Below are 19083 nucleotides of genomic sequence, written 5' to 3' on the forward strand. Positions count from 1 at the left end.
GACCACGCGCTGGCGCACAAAGACGTGAAGGAGAAAGAAGAGGGCTGGAGGTGGAACGCGGTTCCGGTAGCAGCGGAGACTCGGAGCTGACGAGCGGGCAAGGACAGGGGGCGGACCCGCAGTTCCTGTAATCCCGTTCGAGTAGTACGAGGCGTGTGAGTCGGGGCCCGCCGACCCGTGTGGGACCCGCAGACGCCCGGGGCGCGATCGTGTGACTGGCCGAGGCTCGGGATCACGGCCCAGGGCGGAACCAGCGCTGCACCCGCCACGTAGGACGTGGTGCATCTTCTTCCGTCTCGCTCGGGCAGAGCTGGCGACAGACGGCCAGTGCTCGACCGTGACTCGGACTGGTTGTGACCCGCCATCGACTTCGCTGAACATCGACCGTCGAGGCGTCTGTGAGAACGTTTTTCCCCCTCTGTTGAACGCTGGTTAGGGGTGTCGGACTAATGTCTTGTTGCTGTTGGGCTTCGCGATTGTACCGCTTTTCCGCTGACTCGTTTTCTTGTGGCGCTGTTAATATACTTTCTTTTCTCTTACCGTCTCGAGTACCGTTCTTACGCGTCGTACACCCACAAGGCGAAACGAGTCCATCACACACACAATGATGGGCCAGTGTACGGGCTTCTTACTTTTCGGAGCCGTCAACACAAAGTTTCGCTAATGACAGATATGCTCGCTCCAGTGTCAACGAGGGCATAACATCACAACCTTCAACTTTCAACTTTCGCAACCTTCAGCGCAGTTTCCCCTCCAAAAACTGAAGGCACTAGTATTCAGATCGGTAGTCAGCAGGGTTGGACGCGGGTCATATCAGCGAGGCAGAGCGTCGATATGGAAATGGTGATCGGCGGCGTCGTAACGAACGCCCGTTGTGTGGCTCATCAACTGGGGCCGCTGGTGGCGAATACCGTCGCTGTGAGGAGACGTACTGCTTTCACGGAGGGCTAGGCAAAGCGGATTTCACTTTCAAAAGGTGCATGTCCTTGCTTTTTATCCTGCTGTCGTCGTCGACAGAAACGAAAAACGTGCCCGTGGATTCCGCAACAATGCCAGACAGGCCGATCACTTGAAAAAGCCTTACAGACAGGACGGATGCCATTGCATTAAGCCGGTGGGGCGGGGAAGGGGGTGGGGCGGGCATGCAGGCTGCCTGATAGTGGCCCTCAGAGGCCCATATATACATACATATATATATATATATATATATATATATATATATATATATATATATATATATATATATATATATATATAAATATATATATATAAATTTACATACAACAGTGCAGGGCTTGGGCTTGGCAGCTGAATAATTTATTAAATTAGAGTCACCACGAAAACATCACAATATTTAATACGACGTTTCGGCTTGGAACCAGCCTTTTTCAAGTGAAAAAGGCCGGTTCCCAGCCGAAACGTCGTATTAAATATTGTTATTTTTTTCGTGGTGACTCTAATTTAATATATATATATATATATATATATATATATAATATATATATATATATATATATATATATATATATATATATATATATATATATATATATATATATATATATATATACAGAAATAAGGATTGGCAGTCAAGAACACCTCGGAAAGCAAAGGGGAGGTTGTGGTAGGCCATTGAAACAGATCAAGAATTTGGAAACTACCACAACCTCCCCTTTGCTTTCCGAGGTGTTCTTGACTGCCAATCCTTATTTCTGTGTTATTTCTACGAGTCCCTCATTTCCTATTCTGATTCGCTACATATATATATATATATATATATATACATATATATATATATATATATATATATAAGGGTTTGCAGCCAAGAAAACCTCAAAAACTCGGAAAGCAACGGGGAGGTTGTGGTAGGTCATTGAAACAGATAGAGAATTTGGAAAGAAGGAAAGAAAGCGCAGAAAAAATGCCCGCCAGGTGGGATCCGAACCCAAGACCTTCAGAATAGTGGTCTGGTGCGATAACCACTACGCTACCGGCGGGCCGATTCCCCCCCCCCCCGCTTTCTGGGGTATTTATGTCAATGTAATTTTTTTCCTGTGCTTGGGGGTGCTAGCCAGCGCCACTCTGACTTCTCGGGGTGAAGGGGACCTTCTTTTAATCCCCGCGCCGTGACTCGAGTGTCTACGACATGTCGAGAGTGGTCAACCAGCGTTAAAACCTCTTAAGATCCCTATGGCACCAAGACTGCCAGAACAGAGGCCCTCGCTATGCATGTAGCGAATCAGAATAGGAAATGAGGCGCTCGTAGAAATAACACAGAAATAAGGGTTGGCACCCAAGAAAACCTCGGAAAGCAAAGATGAGGTTGTGGTAGGTCATTGAAACTGATAAAGAATTTGGAAAGAAGGAAAGAAAGCGGAGAAAAAATGCCCGCCAGGTGGGATCCGAACCTACGACCTCCAGAATACCGGTATGGTGCGATAACCACTACGCTACCGGCGGGGCGATTCCCCCCCCCCCTCTTTCTGGGGTATTTATGTAAATGTATTTTTTTCCTGTGCTTGGGGGTGGTAGCCAGCGCCACTCTGACTTCTCTGGGTGAAGGGAACCTTCTTTTTATTCCCCGCGCAATGACTTGAGTGTCTACGACATGTCGAGAGTGGTCAACCAGCGTTAAACCCTCTTAAGCTCCCTATGGCACCAAGACTGCCAGAACAGAGGCCCTCGCTATGCATGGAGGGAATCAGAATAGGAAATGACGGGCTCGTAGAAACAACACAGAAATAAGGGTTGGAGCAGGCGGGTCGTCTATAATCGTCCCTCCAAGAGTCACAAAGCGTCACCCGTGTTTCTTGTGGAAAATAAGGATGGGTGCATTCAGTTTTGCACCGACTACCGCCGTCTGAACACCATAACCAACAAGGACGTGTATCCCCTCCCCCGGATCGACGACTCCCTCGACTGTTTGCAGGGAGGACAATACTTCTCGTCTCTATACCTTCAAACCGGGTACTGACAGGTCCCTATGGCGGAAGCTGATCGAGAGAAAACTGCTTTTGTTACCCCTGACGGTCTTTATGAATTTAATGTATTGCCGTTTGGCCTTTTCAACGCTCCTGCCACATTCGAACGTACGATGGACAGTATTTTGAGCGGATGTGGTGATTGGCCTTAAGCCAGAAGGCGGAAGAAGACGATGGTGGCTGGGAGATTTGCCAAGTGGGTAACGAAACTGGAGGAAGATGAGGAGGTGGAAACGGTCGCTGAAGCCGGGGTGCGTCTCGCTGGCGTATATGGAAAACCCGTCGTCACCGGGCGATGCCTACGACCAGTGCGGACCCCGCGGCCCTGGGCAGGGAGGATACCTGGACTCACCATCGCGTGCGGATTAAGCCCTCCGTGGAACCATCAGGCAGCGTCACAAGTGGAAGGCCCGCTGTTGCAGGGCGAGGCCCAGTCACATCACACTGCAAGCACCTCAATGGCGCCTGGGCGCGCCACTGCGTGCGGGTCCGGACCGCCCAACGAAGAACCATCATGAGTTCAAGTGCAGTCACTTTGAGGGAAGCAACGCAACTCTCCTGCCTGTCTGGTACGCTTATACATCACCAAAGCCTGTTCTTGCGTCGTTCCGTAAACATTCGACAGTCACTACACCCCAAACACCCGTGAGAACGTTTTCTTTTCTTTCTGCGGCATTCTGTGGACTATGAACTGGTTTATGTAAGTGTATGCATCGAGAGCTGCGCGTTAAGAGCGTGAACAGATGGCATTGTAATTCTTGCTACCCAGCGGGGCGTTGCTGTAAATATTTTTCTAGTTGGGTTTTCGACATTTTTCCTCTAATTGCAAATATATTCGCGTTGTTCCCTGTATGAGCCGCAAGTACCGTGCAGTGTTATTTCTGTGGTCCTATCCACTCTGCTGTTCCCTCCTCGCACGGCAGCAAGAATCTCCCTGCAATCTTCCCAGCGGACTAAAGTGGAAGACGTGTCTTTGCTATCTGGATGACGTCGTTGTTTTTTTTTCTTCGGACTTCAAAACGCTACTCGCCCGCCTTCACAAGTTTTGACCTGCCTTGCAAGTGCTGGGCTGCAGCTGAATCTGAAAAAGTGTCTTTTTGCTTCGCGCAAACTGACGATCATGGGCCACGTCGTTTCTACGGACGGGACTCTCCCAGATGATATGAAGCTGAGAGCCGTAGCCGAATTAGCGAAGCCGTCCACTATGAAGGCGCTTCTGAGCTTTATCGGTCTTTCCTCCTATTTTAGACGCTTCGTACGCAAATTCGCCAGCATAATTTCGCCTTTAACACAGCTCCTCGGAAGTGCCAGCGACATATCTGCGCGGTCACCCTCCTGGCGACGAAGCATTTCTGACGCTACGGCATCTTACTTCCCTTCCGATACTGTTACCCGTTCGTCTAGTCGCTCTACGGTATATATATATATATATATATATATATATATATATATATATATATATATATATATATATATAAACATAACAACATTCATTCTGGCGTTGCGACCGGGACCGGTGTTTTTCAAAGACCGGTTTCCGGTCCAAGGTTTTCTTGTGTTTGTAAAAGACCGGTCCGCGACCAAAACATAAAGTAAATGTTATGTTTTTTAGTTTGACTTCTCTATTGTACAGCTAACCTCATAGCCAGGAACGTTTTCTCTTAATTATATATATAAATATATATATATATATATATATATATATATATATATATATAGTAAGGAAATGAGGGGCTCGTTGAGGAAATACAGAAAGATATGTCAGCAGTCTACAACGCCAAAGGAGGCATAGGGGTGTGGTTAGGCTCTTTTCTTTTTCACTACGCTTAATGAACTAAACATTTTTTTTTAATATACAGAAGAAAGAAAGAAAAACACGCGCCCAGGGCGTGTTTTTCTTTCTTTCTTTCTTTTGTATATTAAAAAAAAAATGTTTAGTTCATTAAGCGTAGAGAAAAAGAAAAGAGCCTAACCACACCCCTATGCCTCCTTTGGCGTTGTAGACTGCTGACCTATCTTTCTGTATATATATATATATATATATATATATATATATATATATATATATATATATATATATATATATATATATATATATATATATATATATATATATATATATATATATATATATATATATATATACATATATATATATATATATATATATACATATATATATATATATATATATATATATATATATATATATATATATACATATATATTGTAACAAGAACAGTTAACGCGGCACAGAATAGTAGATGCCGAAGCGCCATTGCGAATTGCCGAAAGGGCGAGGTGTAGCGGAACACATCTGCGGCGGAAGAAAATGTCGGATGGCGTAAAAAGCACTGTGGCCTCAAGAATAAATGGTCACCAAAGAGGAACGAGAGCGAAATAACGGGGTTGGACGACCGTGTCTTCGGCGATGACAACCATGCCACTGGGAACAGCGAAAGAATCTTCCAAGAGATGCAAAAATTCGACTTCGGCAGGTGCACACCCTATGATGGCATGATAGCACGGCAGAACAGCCCAACCCAAGATTCCATCAAGAGAGCAAGACACCAATCCGACAAGTTGAACAGTGTACAGAATATTCTGAATAATGATATGGACCGTGCAGGATGCTATGGGCTTATTCTCTTGTGCAGTGGCGGTGCGCAAGGATAGCCCGAAAAGTAGCTTCAGAACTTTTTGTATTGAACAGCATACTTCAACTTGAACCACAGAAACAAAAGCTGGAGTATGGATTAGGGCATAGTAGGGATACGTTCAACAAACACATAAGTGATAGTTTCGGCCGTGATGTGAGGACTTAAAGCTTTCGAGGGCGACGCAGGTCTTGCCTCGGGAACTTCGGCTGTTAGTTTTCCCCTCCGCGCCGCATAGGCTACCGCGAGCGACGACGTGGAGAAGGGAAGCGGCGGTTGGTGAACGTAGTAGAGCGGTCAGGCGTCTGCGACATCATCGGCGGATCCGAGGCGACTGGGTACTCAGCCCCGGGGCAGTGCCAGTGACATATCTGCCTGGTCCCTCTGCTGCGACGAAGCATTTCTGACGCTACGGCGTCTTCTTACTTCCCCTCCGATACTGCGGAACTTCTACCCGTCCGCCCCAACCAAGGTCCTCACTGATGCTAGTAAGATTGGTCTCAGTGCTGTGCTGGCGCAAGTAAAGTCCGGTTTTGATGAGTACTTCGCAGCATACGCGAGCCGCACGCTGATGAAACCCGGGTCGAACTACTCTAACAGAGAAGGAGTGCTTGGCAATAATTTGGGAACAGGGAAAGTTCCAGCCGTACTAATATGGTCGCCCATTCGATGTCGTCACCGATCATCATGCATTCTGTTGGCTCTCCTCCCTCAAGGATCCATCAGGTCGTCTTGGGCGGTAGGTTCTCCGACTGCAAGAATGCGACATCCCGGTCATTTACCCTTCAGGCCGCAAGCACTCTGACGCTGATGCCCTTTCACGCTCACCAGTGCCTGTTGAAATTTCCGACCTAGTCACGTGATAGTCACGTTTGTCGCCTCTTGCAGCCAGCAACAAGTCAGCTGAGCAACGCAAGGACCCGTGGATAGATTCTCTTATTGGGGTGCTCTCCGCTGCATCGCCTGCCCGGGATCTCGGACACTACGCCGGCAGGTTTCTCTTTGCACTCTGTGACGAGATACTCTACCACTCCAACTACTGCTCCGACGGCCTACAGTGGCTACTAGTCATACCCCGTCATTACCGCAGCGACATATGCACCTCCTTTCAGGCTGATCGAACCTGCGGTCATACGTATATACTAGAGATCTATGGGCACCCTCGTCTACGATACTACTGGCGCGCATGTATGTCGTCGTACGCAAGTGCATGCGCTCTTGCCCTGAATTCCAACGCCGAAAATCGCCGCTTCCCCACCTTGCCGGGCCTTTGTAGCCACTAACTTGCCCAGCAAAGGCTTTCGAACGTGTGGGCATCGACCTGTATGTTCCACTTCCTTGTACTTCTCCCGGAAACCGATGGAATATTGTTGCCGTGGATCACCTTACTCCGCACGCCGAAACCGATGCTCTTCAGGCCGCCACGGCTGCCGACATAGCCTCCTTTGTGCTTCGCGGCTTTGTTTTTCGACAAAGGGCACCTCAGGAGCTTCTAAGCGACAGAGGGCGGGGTTTTTTTTTTTTTGTCTGAAGTTATTGAAGCTCTGCTCTCTCAGTGCCGCGTCCTTCATCGGACTACCACATCAAACTACCCACAAACAAACGCGATCACGGAAGTCTTCAATCCCACCCTTGTGGACATGCTATCCATGTACGTGCCTGCCAATGAATCGAAGTTGGACCTCCAACTCCGGTTTGTAACAATTGCTTGAAATACAGCAACGCAGACGACCACGGGAATCTCACCGTTTTTCTTGCTGTATGGGCGAGAGCCGTCCTGCCAATCGACACAATACTCCCCTACAAGCCCGATGCAACCGAATTTATGCCGATTTCGGACATTGCTCGTCGCGCCGAGGAATGCCGTCGACTGGCCCGTTAGTTTAAATCGACCGATAAGACGCGCCAGAAGCATCATCACGACGAATAAGCCAGAGATCGCAGTTTAGATCCCGCTCCCTTGTGTGGCCTTGGATGCCCTGCTCAACGCCCGCTCTCTTCACGAAACTGACCAATAAGTACCATGGCACGTACAGAGTCATTGAGCCAACTTTGCCCGTCAATTACCTTGTGGAAACTTTTGGACCGAATCAGAAATGGGAAATGAGGGGCTCGGTGAATTAAGATGGAATAAAGGTTGACAGTCAAGAAAACCTCGGAATGCAAAGGGGAATCACTTTCCGAAAGTGATGAAAAAATACCAGCCGGGTGGAATCCGAACCCACGACCTCCAGAATACCGGTTTGGTGCGATGACCACTATGCTACCGGTGGGGTGTAATGGTCATTGCACCAGGTCACTTTCTGACTCAAAAAATTCTTCGTCTGTTTCTATGGTTTCTTCACTGCCAACCATTATTCCATCTTACATCACCGAGCCCCTCATTTCCCATTTCTGATTCGATACATGCATAGCGAGGGCCTGTGTTCTGGCATTCTTGTTGCCAAAGGTAGCTTAAGAAGGTTCAACGCTGGTCCACCACTCTCGACATGTCGTAGACACTCGAGTCACGGTCCGGGGGATAAAAAGAAGGTCCTCTTCACCCCGAGTAGTCCGAGTGGCGCTGGCTACCACGCCAAAGTGCAGCAAACAAAAAATACCTTAACATAAATACCGGAGAAAGTGGCGGAGAAGCAGCCCCGCCGATAGCGTAGTGGTCATCGCACCCGACCGGTCTTCTGGATGTCGTGGGTTTGGATCCCACCCGGCGTAAATTTTTTCATCACTTTCTTTCTTTCTTTCCAAATTCTTTATCTGTTTCAATGACCTACCACATCCTCCCCCTTGCTTTCCGGGGTTTTCTTGACTAACAACACTTATTTTTGTCTTATTTTCAACGAGCCCCTCATTTCCCATTCTTATTCGCTACATGCATAGCGAGGGCCTCTGTTCTGGCAATCTTGGTGCCATAGGAAGCTTAAGAGGTTTCAATGCTGGTTGACCACTCTTGACATGTAGACACTCGAGTCACGGCCCGGGGGTTAAAAAGAAGGTCCCCTTCACCCCGAGTCGTCAGAGTTGCGCTAGCTACCACCCCCAAGCACAGGAAACCAAAATACTATAACATAAACACCCCAGAAAGTTGAGGGGAAAATCGCCCCGCCGGTAGTGTAGTGGTTATCGCACCAGACCGGTATTCTGGAGGTCCTGGGTACGGATTCCACCTGGCGGGCATTTTTTCTCCACTTTCTTTTTTCGAAGTTGTTTATCTGTTTCCATGAGCTACCACATCCTCCCCTTTGCTTTCCGAGGTTTTCTTGACTGCCAACCCTTATTTCTGTCTTATATATATATATATATATATATATATTAGCGAATCAGAAAATGGGAAATGCGGGGCTCCGTGAAAATAAGACAGAAAATAAGGATTGGCAGTCAAGAAAACCACGGAAAGCAAACGGGAGGTGGTGGTGGGTCATAGAAAGAGATGAAGAAATATATATATATATATATATATATATATATATATATATATATATATATATATATATATATATATATATATATATATATATATATATATATATAGCTATATATATATATATACAGCTATTCACCTCAGCGATTCGCAGCTCCAAGAGTGCAATGTAGTAAATCTTTCCAACACCCCACTGACTGACGACGGAAAACGTGTGCCATCAAGAAGCTTGAATTTTCGCCCTGCAATCAGCAGTCAAGACGCATTCAAACTCTGTAAGTATCTACACAACTTTTAAGAGCGAATGCTCTTTATAAGCGACCCCAAACCATCCACCGCCGGCGGCGGCGGCGGCGGCGGCGTAGGCGGCGTTGGCGTCCGCAGTGCTGTTTAAAGAAAAAAACAGCATCCGGCGCGAGGTTTCGATCCGAGGACTTTGCGGGCCGCAGCGCGACGCGCTACCGACCAAGCCACAGACGCGACGGTGATATCAGTGTTAGACGCGCCTTATATCTTTAACGCATTCAAACTACGTCGTCAGCGGCGTGCGTTGGCGACTCAGCGGCGTTATAGCGGCTTGATAACTGCGTGGTGTACACGTGATACTACAAACCCGATGGAAGAGATGGAAGAGAAGGCGGCGAGGGGGTGGGCTGCGGGGGCCGAGCGCAAGCGCCGCAAGCGGGCCGACAACCGTGCATTCGCACTTTCACATTCTCCCCCTCGGGGAAATGCGGGGGAATTTTTTTTTCCAGACGCTTAGGCTAAGCGATTAATACTATGGCTATTTACAGGACATTATTATGGACACTAGGCTGACATTTCTACTCAATTGGCTCTTCTCCGGCCTCTCCCCTCTCACCCACAAAGGGACAAATGCTTAGACATCTACATCAAGGCTGTGCAACGTGACTTTCTCTTTCTGTGGCCGAAACAGAAAGGCATTAAAAGATTTAAGCGGGTGCTCCCGACATAACAAACCAACCCACCGACAAAGGTTGTGCAATTGTCATTATGAATATGCAGGACTATATCAGTGATGCAAAAAAACAGCAAGCCACGCCGATCAGACACCCCATTTTAAGAAACATGCAAGCCAGACACTGATGGCGCTCGTCAACGACAAAAGTTAAGGAAAAAACTGCAGCTTCACTTGAAGTTCTAGGGCCACTTACTGGACGATTTTATATCTTACGTAAAATAAATAAAGCAGGGTATCCAAGCAAACCCGCCAGCTCCACTACAGGAACTGGAACGGAAACGATCTGTTGTGTAATCGACAGCTTAATCAAGGAAATTTCGCTTGTACTACCCTTGTATGTAAAAGATACAAACCAATTTATGGCTACGATTTCGGATCTACTTATACGGGAAGATAGCCTGCTAGTCACTCTCGGCGTCACCTCGCTTAATACAAATATTTAACTCTCGGACGGCACCAGATCTGTCATGCAAGGGTAAGATAATGCCTTCCAAAACAATACAATTGATTGCGAAAGTTTGGTTGGGATTTTAAAGGTTGTCGTGTAGCTAAACAACTTTGAGTTCTACGATAAGCACTGCGTGCAAATTAACAGTACCTCTATGGGAGCAAAATTAGCACCCAACCATGCCAGTAATTTTATTCGCATTTCGTAGTCTGAACTTCTAGGCAGCGCAAAGGTTCACCCTCTTTTTTATCGAATATTCATTGACGACATGTTTCCCATTTGGTGCCACGGGGAAGAGGAACTTCTAAAATTTTTCACCGCTTTCAACAACGCCCACGAGAACATTTATTTGCCTATTCATATTCCGAATCCGCCATTACTTTCTCGACGTTTCAGTGAGACTATCCGACAGTAATCTGGCGACCTCAGTGTAAAGAAAACCAACGGACCGACATCAATACTTGAATTTAAAAGCAACCATGTAAACACTGTAATTTCGGCATACCATGGAGTCTGTCTCGGCGCTTTTGAAGGATATGCTCTGACACAGCTGATTTTGCCTCTAGCTGTCAGAACTAATGACCTAATACGACCACAACGCCCCCCGCCTATCATCAATGATGCGATTAGGAAGTCTGAAAAACAGGACCGCCGCCACCTGATAACTAACTCAAAAGGCGAGTCTTTGAATACGACTCCAACCTTATTCTAACATATTCTGCATCGTCTTCCAGCGTAAACTACATACTCTGAAAGCACCAAAACATTTTACTTCAACGCGAAAGGTAGCTAAGTGTTTTCCCTGAGTCTCCTTGCGTCGTGTACTGACGAGCAAGAAACACAAGAGATATTGTAACGTCGTCTAAGTTTGACACACCCAGTTTAGCAGGCAGCGGACACTGGAATGAGCGTATGGAATGGAATGAGCGTTTTTTGTCTTGTTCTTTTTACACTTGCTTTTCCTCCAGCCTGTGCCGGCGTTGCGGTCCCACTCTTTCTCGCCCACTAATCGTAAAACCTACCCAACGAGCATTCCTAACTAAATGAACACGGGTGCCACCGATTAAGTACATTTAGTTTGCCTCGAATGTACCTACAGTTTACTTCGCGTTAAAAAACGGGGACATGTACGACAGGCGCCATCGGCTGACGATTTTCGAACGCTTATGACTACATAAACCGTTTGGCCATCGAACCCTCTGGGTAACGCCGAGGCGACGGACCGGTGTGTGGCTCCGCTTAGATCCAGCGAGCGTGCTACCACGACAACGCGAGTCCCTATAGTGCTCTGCACTTATAAAAGCGGTCTTTCCATGCGTAAGGCGTACATCTGGCCGTACACTTCAGTTCCCACGGGTTCAGAATCACGTGATTTTCAAGCATGAGAGCCTACTATATTTGGGTTCCGGTGGCGGGAGGAAAGTTAGGTTCACACAAAGGCAGTCATTTCAAACACACGAGACGCCGACCAGTCAAAAAATCGTTCTTGACGTTGCTTGAAGTTTTTTTTTTGTGTGTCAGCAAGGCTTTTGTGCTGGAAGCCGAAACGTCAAGAACGACTTTTTGACTGGTCGGCGTCTCATGTGTTTGAAATGTATTCTCCCGGCCAGACGGGATTCCGTCACTGTCTCGACTTCACAAAGGCAGTCACAGTGGGATTTTCAGAGGGAATGAGCGTATAAGTATATATTGAAGGCGGCACGAAAAAAAATAATATTCAACTCAAAAAGTTAGTTAGCGCTACTGTCAAGCGTCGCAGGCAAATGCAGATGAAGAAGAGAAAGACGACAACTAAAGATAGGTGGAGCTAGCACAGAACGCGCACATGGGGGTATACATCTGGTCGGCACAAGGCGTCCTCAGGAAAGACGTAGGCGGTTAGCACTGAATTTTAGAAAAAAGGAGGAGAAGAAAGGAAGTAGTAGGGGAAGCAATCACACAAGCTCACCAGCTTATATGGGTTTCAAGTTGAAAACTACAAAGCTAACAAGGCTACTGCTGTAAACATAATGCCTAGACTGACTGGTCATATCTGGCTGGTGAAGCCGCTGTGTTTAGGGACAAAGAGCTAGCACGCAGAGTAAAACTAGCACCTGGCTGTCGCGAAATGATCAGATATGATGATGAAGGGAATGAAATAAACGGGCATAACCGTATCCTGATTGATTGAGAATTTCAGTAAATCAATCAGTGGGAGAGAGGTGGAGAAGAATGGGAGGGCCGAAGGTTTACCTTGAGGAAAAAGACGTCAGTCTCCCAGAACTTTTATTGATGGCAAATGACGCCCACTTAAGCATTATGATAAGACTCGGATTTTACGGTCGTGGTGGGTGTTAAAACCAGATTCGAGAATTGTGGCATTAAAGGCCAACTGAACTCAAATTTTTGTTTGTCCAAATTTGATCCAAATGAGTAGTCTATGCTCTTAAAATCAGCATGGCGAAATCCTTAGCTTCGCTATCACAGAGCACGCCAGGTACCTTCGTTCAATACACCCCCGAGCAGACGACGTATGCACCTGGCGGAGACTCGCAGAAACCAGTTCCGAGCGGCCTGTGACGGAGGTTGGGGAACCTGTCCCGTGAAGCTCGCGCTTCTCCGGCGACTTGCATGGCGCTGCACCGGCTGCAGAGATGCGTTCGGCCGGAATCTCTCTGCTACACCAGCGCGGTGTACCGCCATCATCATCACATGTTTAAACCTAACCGCATAGGTAGCAATATCTGCCATTTTTTTTCAATGCAAAAAAGAGATTAGAAGCCTACAAACTATTCACGCGCTTGCGAACGTTTCGGTGTTAGCAAAACTTTTTTTACTTGAAAATATGTTTACTCAAGGAAAAAAATAGCGCGAAACGAGCACTTACCCTACATTTGTCACTTCTATTGCACCTGCCACAGAAAGATATTTTATAAATTCTTGACCACTTGTACTTCCGCGTCCAGTATTGGCCATATTTGGGATGGCCCAACGTCACCTCCATCATTTAGACCTTTCCAAAAGTGTCACGACCTAACTAGAGGTGCTGCACACGCAGGTATAAATATTTGTGCGTCTTTTGCCTCACTCGCCAAGTAAACCAAAATCAGCCTTTCTCGTTGTAACAAATACATCCGCAAAAATATCGGCCGTCGTCTTCGCGAAGGGCGAAAGCTAACAAAACTGCTCCTCTCCTAAACAATAAACTAGATTTTTTGTTCAATTCTCAATTGAAGTCTTTACTAGCGGTAAAGCGGTAGATTTAGTTACTTGAAAGTAAAGTGTTTTCAACATCACATGCCTCTGGTGAAAGTAGAAAACAGCGTTACATATAGGAAACTTTTTCGTGTTTTATTGCATCATTTAGCTCTGGAAGCCGGCTTATAGTTTCAGACCACTTTTTTAATTCGATTCTCGATGTGCAGCAAGGTGAAAATACTGGGCCGATATTCACGAAGCTGTTTGTACCTAATGTATTGTAGAAAAAGTGAGTGATCTCCACCCGCTTGCAGTTTGTTCCCTTCAAACTGAGCGATGTGAGTTCCGAGGCGCTGGGTAACGAAAGCTACTTTTCGATATCGTAGGAGCAAGTAGCGTTGTAAATCAGGGTACGCTTTTTAACTCTCAATGCCAAGAATCGCCACTCCGGCAGTTATTCTGATGGAAAAAAATTACTGTCGGACGGTCTACTTCATCTCTAATGATAGCAACGCGATGCCGGAATTGGGCATAACTCCATTATCATAGGCAAACGTTGCTGGAAGCTCTTCTGTGGAAATAAAAGTGCGAAACGCGACGCTACCACGCGCATTTGAAGGCGGCTCTGTGCGGCCGCCGGTGCTAGCGCGGCCGCTTCCGTTCCCTCACGCATGTCACGTCCGGCCGCCGGTAATGGCCGCCTTTTCTATTCAGTTTCGGTTCCGAAAACGCCAATTTCGCGAACCGTTTGCGTCGCTCGCGTTGACGTTTGAAACGCAGTATTTTGCATTTCGCACCCTTTTTATGTGTACTATTAGGTGACATTATTTTTACGTTGTCCAAAATATGAGTTCAGTTGGCCTTTAAGCTTTACAAAAGAAGGAGCAGAACTGTTCACATGTCTTGATGGAGGCTTAAAGGGGCAGACATTTTTATGTTAACGGTTATTATTTAACTTAAAACAGAAGGGTTTTTCAGTCTTGCCTACGTAGTATTTGACGCAGAGAGCGCATTCCAACTGCTATATAACGGTGGTGGAGTGACAGTTAAAGTTTCCTTATATAATAGCATAGTAGTGTGAAAGCGTACTGGCGGGGGGGGGGGGGGGATGTTGAACTTTTGCCGGCAATGCGCGCGGATGATCACCACATAGCGTGACATTTTCGCGCTGATCACCATTCGCGCTTGAGCGAACGCATTGAGCGACAAATGAAGCGAACGATTTCAAAGCTGTGCAAATTCGTCGGGCAAAATTCAATACTTCTTACTCAGTTAATCCTAATTTCTTTCTGAGCGGATATATACATAGCAAGTGGTGACATTTACGCACCCATTAAGAAACGTACGAATATATTGTCACGGGACGTGGCGGACAATCCCCGTGGCGCCATGGCCCACCTCCAATAATGGTGACGACGAAGAAGAGCTGTGTGCGTAGCGCTGCCAGGCCGGGCTGTCAAGCCATTCATTCCTTCATTTCAGAGACAGCTCGTCTGCCTTGTTAAAATGATTTTGATCAGGCTCTCTCGCTCCTCTTTCTTCTTCTATTTCTGTCTTCAACCTATATTCTAAATTCTTTCTTCGACTGCACCTTTTTGCCTATCCGGTTTTTTAGTTTAAAAAATACACTCTTCTTGGCCAATCCCCCTGAGTGGGTATGTGCCACTTTATGGGCCACCACCACCACCACCAGGCCGGGCTCCGTTCTGGCATTATGTAAATAGTTCTTTAACCATTATGTAAATACATCGCTTCATCGCTACATGGTCCGTGTCATCTGCCGCCACGTAACATTTGGTGGAGCGTGCGGGTTCGTCATCCCCATCCTGGTCCCAGCATCGCATCGCATCGGTATGGACGTTGCCGCCAGGGATATCGAAGCCGCGCCGGGCAGCCCCAGCCCAGCAGAGACCACCACACGACGATGTCCCCCGCCTCGTGAACCCAGCCCGAAACACCCAAGTGACGACAAGCCGAGATGAGCCGTGCCCATACAAGCCGAAGATGGATTCCCCCGCCCTTCCGTCCGACGTGGCCTTAGGACCTTTGGCGCTTCGTCGCGGCTGAAGCCATTGCTGTTGCTGGGCCAGGCATCAATCAACACCATCATCGTCATTCGTGGCGGCAAGCGATTCGTCTGCATTTCTCATCGCACACTCATCCGCACTCATTCGCCAATTGGCGTCAGCGTCGACCGGGACGGTCGTCTTCGACCGGCGGGGTGATGTCACGGGACGTGGCGGACAATCCCCGTAGCGCCATGGCCCACCTCCAATAATGGTGACGACAAAGAAGAGCTGTGTGCGTCGCGCTGCCAGGCCGGGCTCCGTTCTGGCATTATGTAAATAGTTCTTTAACCATTATGTAAATACATCGCTTCATCGCTACATGGTCCGTGTCATCTGCCGCCACGTAACAATATTGTAAAATATGGAACTCGCCCTTGACAGATACATTTAAACAGCAGCTATAGATGCTCTAAAACGCTGCAAAAATAGGTCAGACTTTACCTTTCGTGTTCGTCAGGATAAAATACATGGTTCCCAGCTTTAATGAAAAATGAAACTGTAGTCTGATCTCACTATTCAATGTGTGCTCTATATCAACGGCGTTCCGAAACCTGGCGGTAATTTTTTAATGTCTGACTAATCCATACTAATAAATGCATAAAGAAATATCACTAAGAGGGAGAATAAAGAAACAGTTCATATGAGTCAATAAATTTTTTAAATAAAAGTGGATGGTTACAAATGCACAGATTGGTTTCGAGATAGTTTATAAAACGCCGTTTCACTCGAAGCGATGGGCGTTTATTGAATATAGTTTAATTAAACGCCTTTTTATCCACCCCCGGCGTACGCTTTGTTGAAAGCCTAGTTTTGCGGCGTTTATAGTCTTGTTCACGGTTTATTTTGTTCTACCTGGCCATTGGGCTAACCTAATCAGCCTTCGGTGCATGGGATATTGTCTCTACCGTGCATTGCATGCTAGAATCTGCCGATAGATGTTAGTGCGTATGTAACCAATTTTTGTTGTTAAGACTACTTTTGGTTTCTTTGACGTATTTTCTTTATTTCTTGTGCTTTCATAGATAGCTCTCAAGCATGCAAGTTTCCAATTTTGTATAAGAAAGTTTAAACTTATATTACAACCCTAGTCGCGTCAAAATATTTTCTGGGAGAGTATTAGTGCACTAGGTTGTTTTTGAAAATATATACCTTGCGCCTCCTACATAATCTCGTGGTTATAATTGTGGTATTCTCAATGTTTTTAATAATCCAATTAGCGCACTCTTTCTACTCTCGCTATGTGGTCGCATTGCTTGAGCTGTTGAGCAAAAGAAAGCGGGATAGATTACCCGCCACGGTGGCAGCTTTTTTTATGGATGTGAAAAACAAAAAGGCACGTATGTTCAAAATTTTGGCCAACGTTAAAGTTTCCCAGGTGGTCAAAACTAAGCCGGAGCCCTCCACTAAGGCCTGTAAAGGTTCTTAACCTGTGCAGGTTCGACGCATTAAACCCAATACGAACCCCTTAACCAAGCATTGCTTGCATTTTTGAAAAATAGATCGGGCCAATAACATTAAAAAGGGGAGTGCTATATGAATGAAAAAAGAATTCCCGATGGTGAAACTGAGGGCTAAATATAAGTGGCGAAGCCACAAGAAGTGAGTGTGTATTGTAGCATTCGTACGCTCCTCCCGGAATAGCATTATACTGCGTGACCAAAGCTAGCCCCTTGGAAGAACTTTTTATCCAGCCGGCATTTTCGTGCGTTGCATCTGGAACCACCTTATTTCCCTCCTCCAGCACAAAAACGTGTTAAAAAGTAGCGTAAGAAGTAACCAAGAGCAATCTGAAGGAAAGAAGGTCACAAGAACTGGAGATGGCTATAACTATATTCAACCTTGAAATTACCCTTTTAAACTCTCTCTGGAAGGGAATGTAGGGTGCAGGCGTGCGAGCAGCCACCGAACCACGAAGAGAGACGTCGCTGCAAAAGCAGGTTGGCATTGCCCCCCCCCCCCCTTGTTGAAAAAGTTAAATCATTTTTTGCTCCAAACTGTTGACATGTTGAAGGGCAAGGAGAAAAAAAGGTGGAAACAAACCAACATGCATAATTACGTATAACTTTGAAACTGACCGTTTCTGTTTATATCTAAGCGAGGCGGTAAGAATCATTGAACAAAGCTTGGTCACCCTCTATTTACTGAACTCTGTGCTCGTTAAGAATCTGGAATGCAGAAATTGCAGGACACATCTGCTAGATTAATAGTTTAATTTTTATCGTTAGACTAACAAGCGCCAAGGAGTTCTTACGTATGTATAACCTACGCGGCAAAATAATAAGCCTAGGAAATTGACACAAGAGTAGCCAAAAAAGGACGATGCATGTCGCGGCATTCTAGCGTACGCACTAAAATGCCGTAATCAGCTTTGCGTCAAAAGGAGGTTGAGAGAAAAACGATACGTGTTTGCGCAGAATGACCAGAAGAAAAATTTCTGGAGACAAGCTGCTCATCCCAAATTAAAAAGCACGGAGGTATAAAAAACTGTTGCAAATAATACATACTTTGAAAAATAATAACGATCCGCTTAAGAGACAACCTTTGTAATGACATAGCACGTAAGAAGTAAAAACTTACTGCAAAGATTTTTTAATACAAAGGCTGGGACATCAATTTTGATAAAACCGCTTCGATAAAACGTCTGTGAAAATAACGTCGTTCAAAAAACTCTCCCGGCCGCGCACAGAGGTTAATATGAAGCTCACAAATGTAGTTTGCACATAGTCGATGAGGTATCTTGAAAAATTCGTTATAATGAATACGTTGCATAAGGCCTATATATCAATCGGTAAAAAGGGACAGTCAAACTTTACTGGCGCAAAAAAAAGAATGCCTATGTACGCTTTCTTTTTTTGTCACAGCAAAAATGAAGTTTTATGTGTTTTAAAAAATAAAATTCCAGGAAATTATGACAGTTTTGTCTTAAAGTAAACGGGCTATATATTTAGAGTGAAGCTTTAGGAAACAGTACCTGTTAAAAACAGAAGAGTAGTGAGAACCCACAGTGACTTCATTGACGCAAATGTCAGGCGAACCCAGTTCAGTTGCAGGTGTTCGTTGCTCAAAGAAAGGCTGTATGTTTCGAGAGAAGGCCCCTATATAAAGAGTTCCCATTAGTTGTACCTATTACACTTTTTTTCGTGTCGCCAGTGCCGCTGATATGCTGAACAATGCTTCTAATCTTATTGGCACTCATGCTGGGACTGTTGAAACGTATCGTGACAAAAGGCGTAACCTTCAGTGTAAGGCCACTCCAAGGTGATCTGAATGAGCATGTCGACGCAATAGATAATTACCAGGAAGCATTTGTGTGCAGTCAGTAAGTGTTGCAATCTCCTGTCGACGTTTCAC

At 46.1% G+C, this 19083-nt stretch overlaps 1 protein-coding gene across 1 annotated transcript in view; it reads right to left on the minus strand.

The window, feature by feature from the left end:
• Nucleotides 1-18812, minus strand: part of LOC144139576 (uncharacterized) — a 153299-nt gene extending 134487 nt beyond the window's left edge. Inside the window, exon 1 of the mRNA XM_077671886.1 lies at nt 18704-18812. Coding sequence (XP_077528012.1) covers nt 18704-18746 — 43 coding nt within the window. The 5' untranslated portion in view covers nt 18747-18812. The remainder of the gene's footprint in view (nt 1-18703) is intronic.
• Nucleotides 18813-19083: the final 271 nt, after the last annotated feature.

This window comes from Haemaphysalis longicornis, unplaced genomic scaffold (assembly GCF_048455015.1).
Source record: "Haemaphysalis longicornis isolate Haplotype H1 unplaced genomic scaffold, Haemaphysalis longicornis Haplotype H1 scaffold_5, whole genome shotgun sequence".
In the NCBI taxonomy this organism is placed as follows: Eukaryota; Metazoa; Arthropoda; class Arachnida; order Ixodida; family Ixodidae; genus Haemaphysalis; species Haemaphysalis longicornis.